Source organism: Chenopodium album, chromosome 23, assembly GCF_948465745.1.
Source record: "Chenopodium album chromosome 23, dcCheAlbu1.1, whole genome shotgun sequence".
Classification (NCBI taxonomy): Eukaryota; Viridiplantae; Streptophyta; class Magnoliopsida; order Caryophyllales; family Amaranthaceae; genus Chenopodium; species Chenopodium album.
The window spans coordinates 39,417,093-39,427,531 of record NC_137856.1 but is presented as its reverse complement, the minus strand read 5'-3'; the positions used below and the strand labels follow the sequence as shown (position 1 = coordinate 39,427,531).

Here is a 10,439-nt window from a genome sequence, read left to right as displayed (position 1 = left end):
TAAAGTGAGAACACATTTAATTTATTGATTAATGTCTAAGAAATTAGTAAAAATACATAATATTGTAACTCCCTAATACTAATTATTTTTTCATAATACATAAAGCCGATTATTGATCGAGAATTACCTAATTTTTTGTAAGGACGTTGTTTACCTATAGGTAGTTTGATGAAGTCATACATGTGTTTTGTTAAGCTTAATTTAATTTAGCATGTGTTGATAGTTGTTTTTTCTTTTTTTTTTTCATTGAACGCTTTCTTTAATTCAACTTATTTTGCATGCAATAAGACCCTATTTTCACTTATTTTGGCCATAATAAATGATTCCTTGAATAAAATATCAACCTTTTTTTTTAGTTCTCGTGAATGAAGTAATGGGTAGTTTGCCTTTATATGTACCTAGCACAATTACTCAACCTAGATCATGAATTTCTCACAATAGTAGTCTTCAGATCGAGCATGAGGAACATCGTTCCTTTCAAAGTGCTTCCCACTTCATTAGATATCATTAACAAGCTGTATAATTCATATTTAATATTAGTTGGCAATTTATCAAGCTAAACCATCAAACATACAGCCTGATGATTACCAGGCCAATGCTGGATAGTTCGTTGTAGTTTGATGGTGATATGGTTATTAGCCTATTACGCCTCGAAAATTATAAAGCACATAGGCGAGATTGTCTCACGCTAATGCAGATAGGCGAGATTGTCTCACGCTAATTTATGTTGTGACTTTAAAAGCTATCCTCTACAAATATAACAAGTCGCTTTAGGATATACAAAGTAATAAATAGCCTGATTTTTTCAATAAGTTATTGTAAGAACGTAACATACAAGCCTTTTGCCAAGACGAAAAGGATAAAGTAATTTGTAGAAAAGCTAACAAATATTCCAAGTCAACATCCATCTAAATAAACAATTTTATCAACTAAAGTAGGATAGAGGAGCAGCAACTAAGACTACATCAGCTATATAATCAGCATTATCAAGATATTTATGTAGCATAATAATATATTAGATTTAAAAGGAGCTCAATTACATACTTCATCTGCTCTTTAAATATTACAACGTTTTTTTTTTTTTTCTATGATTCTTTCAAATTTGCACATAATTTCTCTCTATCTCTTTCTCGTTACATGGGTACATTTTCATTGTTCTCTTCATCTCGGTGATCATCACATGATCTATCTCCTAAAATAATACTCCGTATTATGCATCCCATACATGTTACAATAAGAATCCAGGGAAGTAGGTTACATACCCTTTCTCACAAAAAATCATGAAGCAAATTCTTAAATATTAAAGTCCTTCGGAAAATGGAAAACGAGTGGCATGGCAAAATATGGATTATACAATAGTCAGACATGCTTTGATTTTTTTATATAAATCTTTGTTAATTTACTACCTAATTGTACATCAGACATACACAGCCTTACAAAAAGGCAATTGACAACTTGCCAAAAAATATTAGCTGCCTACAATACTTGATAGATAACATCCACATCAACTTGTTAGAGTCTTAGAGATGCTGTCAGCCTGTCACACAAATTTGTAGTTAAATTGACAGTTCATTAATAGCATATGCAATCGGATTTAGTTTTAAGAGAAGACGACCCTAAAAAAAATTTATCATATGCAACAAAACAATGATCCTAAGTTTAGCTCTATCAAAAAAGTTTATTGCAACTAGAGGAAAGTGTAAATACATTTGGCTACTTACATCAGGTGCAAGTGTGCAACCAGTATAGCATGATTCAGTAAGATAAATTGACAACATAGTAGACTAGATTGTGCAAGACCACCATGCTTTGTTGCATCAAATGCAGCAAACGTATGTACTTCAATTAGATTAATTACATTTGGTTTTCGAATTTGCTGGAAATGATTATTTGCATCTGGAGGGTAGTGACTAAGCCACTTTCAACTGATACAACAATCCTCCTGAAATAAATATCCTAACTCAGATACATGGACCGTTCATACAATAATTTTATTTATACACTGCTTACAGGCGAGGAAATGCTAATCACTCAATCTAAGATTTAAGTACAACAAAATACAGCTAATGCCGGTTAGGTTAATACTACGGCCTCATGATAGTCATAACTGAGTCATAAGTAATTCAATACTTTTGCCGGATAAGTTGAAGCTACCCACTGGCAAGTATGTTTAATAGAGATATAATTCGGTTCATGTGCAAGGGCCAGCCACCCTCTCAGAGACAACCAAAAAATGGGATGGTTCTTGGTTAATCTCCGAGCATAACTTATGGCAGTGTGAGATAAGCAGACTAGTCAACACCCTTCAGGCCCCTCCAAGGCATGGGAAATTCAAGGATGATGAGAAAGTAACTTCTTTCAGACTCCCTAATGTATTGAACCTCACCATTCATAATCTTCAGAATCTTTCTGCACATGCTCAGCCCAATGCCTTCCTTAGTTTCCCAATTACTGTTGCGGAACATGTCTTGGACCAAATCTGGAGGAACGCCTTCACCAGGGCACACCAACCTTTTTAACAGAGAAAAAAATATATCAATTGAGAAAGATACAGAAGTTCCAAGCAGATTGCTCATAAACTTTGCTCATATGAAAATCTGAAAACTATGTTAATAAAAGGAAATGCTTGTAAGTAAAAATGATCACAAAAACTGTAACTGCTCCTTGTAGTGCCATGTCCCAAATGCTACCTCCAGTAATAACATTAAAATTGTATGACAGTACTAGCATCTTGAGAAAAGCAACACAACTCTCTCACAGAATCACAGCAAATTAAGGATCTCTGACAACAACCAATTTGCTATGGCACTATATTATGATGTTCCAAATTACTTGCTAACTTCACTTTCTTTACATTGGTACATCTTATATCCCTGACTTAACACTGACAATTTTAATGCTAAGAAAATTGAACTTTTTTTGGGCCCCCTTTCTCTCAGCACTATTCTATAGAAGAAAAAAAACACAATAACAACAAAATCAAAACTCAACCCACAGATCATGATATTACAAGGCAAGCCAGCATTGGGCCAGACAAATCGGTTTACAAGAGCTGACTGATGAAGGGAGAAAGGATTAAAAGATGATAAATTAATGTTGTTTACACTCCAAGGCATATATGACATCAGGATCATCTTTGCTGTAAGCAAATAGTCTCATATCCATTAAGTGAAAGTTTGAAATCCAGGAGCCAACTTTAATCAAGCACCTTTACCCCTGGTCCGGGTGATTATCCCATTGATTTTTTGTAGGGAACTAAAATCATAAACTATGTGTGGGAAGTTTTCTGAATGGTGTTCACTCAAAGGGATGCATATGGATTTTCAAATGAAAAGGTCAGGGCCAATAATCATCAACAAATTGAAGATCATGGAAAATAATGGCCATGTGAATGGGATTTGCCTATATATGCAGACAAAATTAGGGAAGTTCTATAGAACTGGAAGAAAACTCAATCTTACACCAGAGTTTTGTTCTGTGCAAATATAAATGTAGTGAAGTACTACCGTCCTTTGCAAGTATAGCTTAAAAATATATTTCTACCTGACTCGAGTAACTGTGTTACCATGATCATTCACCGTTTTTCGTATTTGTCACAGAAGGCTTTTCTTATACATGCACGTAGGCACGTAGCTGTTTCTTGCATTACCCATTTATTTACAACACGATTCACTATTGAGTTTTGAGCAGCAGCTGATGAGCAACTTCCAGCTTCATTAGTATTTCATGACTACAGTAAAACAACCCACATATTAAGGGTTATAAGAAGGCTTAAAGCATCTCCTCAGACACAAATAAGTGACTGTAAAGAGTATGCCTCCCAGGCTACTGTGTTACAGCAGGTGGGTGGATTTCACCACAAGAAATGTATAGGGAAAATATCAGTCACTTAACCAGACCATAATTGTGGAGGCTGTATGATTAAAGCATCATTTCTGAAGTTCTAACAGCTACCTTCCCCAGCTCCCTAATTTAGACATCGAAACAAAATGGAGTTCACTCTTAAGTACTCTCATGATAACTGCTTGTATTGAGGAGCCTTCACATATAATTTAATAATGTTACACGAAATATCATTTATTTCCCAATCTAAGCATTAAGCGTGGTTAAACCACCTAAACTTTCCCAAAGTACCCATACCTTCATAAAATGGCAGTCTTTGCCACTAGAAAAGTTGGACACATAATCATTTCCAAGTGACATAGGCTAGGGATTCTAAGAAGCAGAGTCTGTAACAGAAATTTAAGAATGTCAAGAAAGTTTTTCAAATAGAATATTGGAAATTTGGAATAGTTACTTTGCTTATATTCTGCACTCATTTTCAGAGGAAAGAAATGAAAAGATTTTTAGTGTTTACAGAAACTTGTAGAGTTTATAAGGTAAATATGCCCTTTCTGCAGGAAGATGCAGAACAAAGAAAAACTAGAGAGGGCTTGTAATAATAGGAACAATTAACAGTTTTGGGTTGCGATGGACTACATTCTATAGTGAACTAGCTAGTCAATTTGTGCCTTTCTAAATACACCTGAACTCCGCAATCTTGGGTGTTTTGGTGGGTATACAATAAACACGTCAAAATATCACTTGTAAACCATAAAGTCCACAAGCAAGATTCTCTTGTACAGTATGATATATATGACTAACATAAAAGTAAACCACAAAAAGGTAGGTAGCATGAAATTCAAAAGTTTACATTACAGTAAAATTGAGAATTCTCATAATATACATCAGCGTCTCACCTGCAAATATATTATTTTTAAGTTTCAACCAAGTCATGTGACTTGACCATATGTCCATATATAGCAAATTACGTTTTCAATAAAAAGATGAGATCTGAAGGAAAAAGTACCGGCAAAAATATTAAAGTATTTCAGTTACACACCCTAAGCAAAATTTCCAATACAGTCTTTGTCAAAAAAAAAAAAAAAAAAAAAATTTCCAATACAGTCACATTATAGAGAGTGATGACTAAAATACTAATATACGAACTATACAGGAGGAAAGCAAATGGAAATGAAAAGTATTAACTTTAGGAATCATGTATTTATCCAAGTCAAATTAGAAAGATTAATAAGTTAATTAATGAAAGCAGTCATAACATTGTACCATACCTGAACTCAACGTAAACAACATTTTGCCCATCAGATATCTGCTTCAGTCTTGGTTGAACATGAATCTCCACCCAGCCATCAGGTGAAGGTGCATGACGAACCATATTAACCAAAAATTCTGCCAAAATTTGCTGAGTTCTAACTTGATCCCCACAAATAGCCAGAGTTTTGATTTCTTCAGGAATATCCCTGATCAACTGTAAGCCTCTTTCTCGCAGCAGTATCATGACTTGGCTGACAACTGCATTTATGACACTTCCCAGCATAAACTCAGCCTTGTCTAGCTCTAAAGCACTACGGAAAAAAAAAAAAAAAAAAAGATTTATATATCAGTCATCAATCACTATTAAAAGTAATTTATGTTGAAGAAATCTAGATGGAAGTTAAGCATAACATATTTGACAGCAAAAGGTAGAAGCAATGAAAATAACAAAATCTGAAGAGAGGTAGAATCCAAGAAATTCTAATGGTGCAGATTATTAGAAGGGGTGATGCAAGTATAAGTTCTCCCTGCCCGTGCAACCATATTGCTGAATAAGATCCATAGAACATTTAAAAAAAAAAAAAAAAAAAAAAAAAACTGGCACTATGGTCTGAGAAACACAATCTAACACACACTTACCAAGATAATGATGATCCCGTTAAAATAGCAGGATACAAGCATAACAATAGGCCACAAAATATCAGATCTGTGTGAGAATGAACTCCAGGGTTGAATGCATGAATTGCAATAATATTTAGAAAAGAGTGTTCAATATTAGTATTTTGAACATGAGAATTAAATGTAGAGCTATGATAATTGAAAACTTACTTATCATCAAAGATTTCCAGATTGATATCTTCTACAATCTTCTGAATTTGTTTCTCACAGGCATTACTTGTCTCAATAAACTGCTTCAGATCTTCACTCAAATCCGTAGTTTCCAAAAGTGAATTAGCAAACCGTATCCCATTAAGGGGATTCTTAATTTCTTGAGAAAGATAAGCCAATTCTTTCATCCTTTCAAAGCACAATTTTTCCTGTTGTCTCTGGACTTTGATCATTTGTTGCAATTCAGGACTTGCTATCTGCAAGAAGCAGAAGGCTCCAATAATATGGCCATTCATGTTAACTCTCTTGTTCGCAGTCAATAGAGCTTGCACAAATTTTCCGTTACGGTCGTAGAAAGAAAATGGAAATTTGTCAGCATCCTGCCCTCCAATGGCACTATGCAAAACAATCATAAATTTGGTCAAAGCATCTTGACCCTTAAGCCGGCAACAAGCACCAAAAATCTCCCCAACCAACATCTTTCCCATGACCTCTCCTCTGCTCCATCCAGTAAGGTTCTCCAAGGCAGTGTTCCACTCGGTACAACAAGTATTCTCATCCGAAGCAAAGATAGGGGGAATCAAAGGGTTTGGGCTATGAATAATAGACTTATAATCACCCTGTATATTGATGAATTTATCCATTACAATTTTCTGACCAGTAACATCTTGGCCTACAAAACATACTCCAACTATATTGTTTGTGTAGTCTTTGCTGGAGCAAGCATTAACAACTACATAAACAGCTTTATTATGCTGCTCGGAGCCAAATGTTTTCAACTTTATCTCTATATTCTTATCTTCTTCACCTGAAACATCCAATTTAGCAAGTTAAATTCTTGTCAAGTTACTACCTTTATGAAGAATGCGAAGGAAATTCTAAAAGTTGTCAATAACAGATGCACCACAAAGAGAGTCAAACATAAATTCTCAGGTGTTTGGAAACCCTATTATAGTTTCACGTGGACCTAAGTAAGGGTGAAATTCAACTTGGTGATTGATTAATAATCATTGCCAAAAGGATGTTATCAATTTGCCATTGTTTTGTAAAGTGAGATAACACTCCTCAAAAGATACCAAATATTGCACATTACACACCCTGTGTCCCTGCATCATTATAAGACATATACTATAACACCATCATAATCATAATGAAACTACCACCGCTTTAGGAGGCACCACTTCCATATGTTTCTTTTGTAAACAAGAGAATATAAATTTACAAAAGGTATCTCACCACACGTAAACCTTTTAATGGATCTACCTAGTTTAGACAAAAATAACATTTCATATTAGAGTGTTACTCCTAGGTATGTTACACTGTTACTGTTTACACTAATCTCTTTCTTATCACCAGTCAAGCCATGTAGTCTACTCATAATAAAATTACAATACAGGAAATATTCAAAACTTTGGCAATAAGTTAATACCATTTGGTTTAGCAGACTGTACTCACATTCCAAAGTAGGAACTTTTTAAAAGTAATTGATTAACTGTTTAGCTAAATATTTTGTATAAATCACCTATGACGCACCTTGATTTCTTGCTCCCTCTAATCCAAGACCTTGGTTACTTGAAAACAATAATCTACGGCCAATTTGTACCATTAATTATTGCAGTGGAAAAGCTCAAATCAGCAGTCTAATACTAAGAAAAGCTAAAATTAACCTTTTATTAACCATAAAAAGGGAAAGGTAGTCCTCATTTGTAGTCCAAAAGTCCAATAAAGTTTCTGAGACCAAACTTCAGTAAATCTATCAAAACAATAATTTATGTTAGCAAGTTACCTCTTAAAGCGTGATGAAGAAGTTCCTGAACAATTTCTTCAGATTCTTTAAAGACAAGGTCATGAACTAAAGATTTTCCCATGGCTTCCTCCACAGAGAGCCCAGTCAACTCAGCAATCTTCGCATTCCACCCATTAATGCATCCATTTGCATCAACAGCAAATATTGGTGCAGTTGCAGTTTCAATCAACCTAACCATTTCTCTTGCAACTGAACTTAGTTCATCCATCCCTTGCATCTCTATATCTCCACCCTCAGTGTACACAACTGCCTTGGAATTGGCAGCGTCTGCATCCTTGAACGTGTCTCGCAGAATAAGCTGCAACGAATGAATAGCATCCATCTCTGCATTCTCCCATGGCATGCTCCGACTTTTGACAACTTCCAGAAAAGCTTTAAATGAAGAGCGTGGATGCATCCTTTGTACATCATCCTTGTCCTTAGGATGATGCTTTGCACCACCCCACTTGATTTCTTTTGCAGTGTGTGACCTGAACCAGAAAAGGAAATCCCTTTGTGTTATATAAGCAACAGCCATGCCACAAACTGCATCAGCAAGTGCTGCTGCCCCAGGGTAACCTGCATCAGCTAAACTGTCTGTGCTCAGACCAGTAGAGTCCCCATGGTAAGTCAATAACCACTGCACAATATCCTTTATTTGGGCCTCAGTTGGGGTCACACCTAATGGATAGTAATTACCCCGGTACAGGAGGGCCGCCCCATCACACTTCACCAGATCCATAATACTCGGGCTTTGAGTAACAATTCCAGTGGGAGAATCTCGGAGGAGCATGTCACATAACAGAGTTTGAGTCCTTAGGACACGTTTTTCCAACATCTGTGAAGCCAACTGCAACTCCATGTTCAATTGGAGGCCAAACGCCTGCATTAAGAACTCACAAGCATATCTGAGCGGGAAAGGAATAGACCGTGGAGATGTATGATGGCATACCACCAAACCCCACAATCTCATTGCATTCCTACCTCCAATTGCAGCTTCATCATCACTTCCATTGATGATCACCGCCATGACTAAAGAGGCAATCGAGCCCATATTAGCCATATACTGAGAATGACAACCATGAGGAGCCCTAAGTGTGGAGCCAACTAAGCAAAGAGGCTGCTGTAAACGTTCACCCTGAACCACGGACACAGGTTTGGCATGGCAGTCCACGATCATCCTAACCCGGTTTTGCTTAAACAAAAACCTCGACGCCTGAGGTATATCCGTGGCAGGATAATGCAACCCAATATAAGGCTCTAACTCAGGCTGCTTACTCTCCGCCACAACCTCCCCATGCTCATCTTCATGGAACTTATACACCATAACCCTATCATAACCAGTAAGCTGTCTTACACTCTCAACCACAGTATCACACAAAATCTTAATATCCCCACCAGGCAAAGACTGCAAATGTGAAATCGCCCTCACGGCGAGCTTCTGAGACTGAACAGCCCCGGCAATTGACAACGCCGGGTCCTCAGTCCGAGCCGGCTCAAGATCAATAACAATCCCCACATCAATCCTATGCAAAATTGCATAAAAGGGTTTCCCAGAAACCTTAGAATGAATCCAAACAGGGTTCAAAAGAGTAATTTCCCTAGCCCCAAATGCCTTTTCCAACAAAACCACACTTTTAGACAAAAATAGGGTTCTAACATCAACTCCAATCATCAAAACTTGAGGCCTTTCTTGCTCAATTGAAGGTACAGTATGAGGACTAAGACCCAACATTTCTCTTGCATTTTCACTAAAAGCAATGACCCTAAAATTGGATTCATCAATAGCAATCATACACCCAAATGGCTGAATTTTACCACCCCTTTGAATTCTAGACAAATATGCAGTAATTTGTTTCTCAGGAACAGATTGAATTGAAGATGGTTTTACAGATTGTGAGTAATCAAAAGACTTACCAGATTCCCCAGATTGTTCAAAAGCAGCATGTAAACGAGCATCAACAGTGTACTGGGCTATTGCTTTGCTCATTGAATCAGATGGATTATGAACTTGATTGTGGGATTGTGAGCCTCTGCTAGCAGAACCCATTTCAGATGATGCTGTTTTCTCCCTATTTTTGCAAGAAGATAGAGAAACAGGGACAGTAGAGAGAGAAAGAGAGGGTGTTAATCGGGGTTCTGCGGAAAAATGTTGGTGGCAAAGACAACAGTGATAGGGGGTGTAGGAGAGAGAAAGAGTGAGTGAAATTTTGGATTTTGGATTTTGGATTTTGGATTTGGTAGTCGTGGCTGTTTTTAGATGGACTGTAAGCCAACACACATTCTCATAATCTCATTATTTTTCCACTTTTGCATTGTCTAGTTTTTATTTACGAGTACCTTTTTATTACTGCCCCTCTAAAGACATCGTACGATAAAGATTGGCTGTGGGTCGTGTCAAGTTGTCTCTCATGTTGAATTTGCGTGTTTTGGAGTTGGTTAGGCTCGGCTCATTGGAGTTATGTATTGTGTTGGGTTGAAATTTTACTTAATTTGATACTGGTATGATTTATTAATTTATCATATTATATCGTGTCAGTCTAAGAGTTATATTTTACAAATTACAGTATATCTTAGCAAATTAGGATATGATCTCCATTTTTTTGGCTTCTAATCCCCTTCTTTATACTAAATTCAAAACACTTTAGCTAATAATAAGATTTTCTTAATTTTTCCATCATAAACAACTTATCATTATCTAAAAACTACTTAATCTAGATACGAGATAGTT

General features: G+C 36.3%; 1 protein-coding gene across 1 annotated transcript; it reads right to left on the bottom strand.

The window, feature by feature from the left end:
* Positions 1 to 1,805: 1,805 nt before the first annotated feature.
* LOC145609454 (phytochrome B-like) lies at positions 1,806 to 9,980 on the bottom strand. The gene is made up of 4 exons (XM_081664935.1): positions 7,709 to 9,980; positions 5,923 to 6,730; positions 5,112 to 5,405; positions 1,806 to 2,511 (listed from the first exon to the last, which is right to left on the bottom strand). The coding sequence occupies exons 1-4, from the start codon at positions 9,756 to 9,758 to the stop codon at positions 2,292 to 2,294; spliced, it is 3,372 nt and encodes a 1,123-aa protein (XP_081521061.1). The 5' UTR covers positions 9,759 to 9,980; the 3' UTR covers positions 1,806 to 2,291.
* Between the last annotated feature and the right edge of the window lie 459 nt (positions 9,981 to 10,439).

Bases quoted from the DNA above. Each gene is read 5' to 3' on its own strand.
- LOC145609454 (XM_081664935.1), bottom strand. From the start codon at position 9,758: ATGGGTTCTGCTAGCAGAGGCTCACAATCCCACAATCAAGTTCATAAT. The intron at 5,406-5,922 runs GTAAGTTTTCAA...TTTTTTCCGTAG, and splicing joins CTGGAAATCTTTGATGATAA to TGCTTTAGAGCTAGACAAGG. The intron at 2,512-5,111 runs GTATGGTACAAT...TCTGTTAAAAAG, and splicing joins GTTGTTTACGTTGAGTTCAG to GTTGGTGTGCCCTGGTGAAG.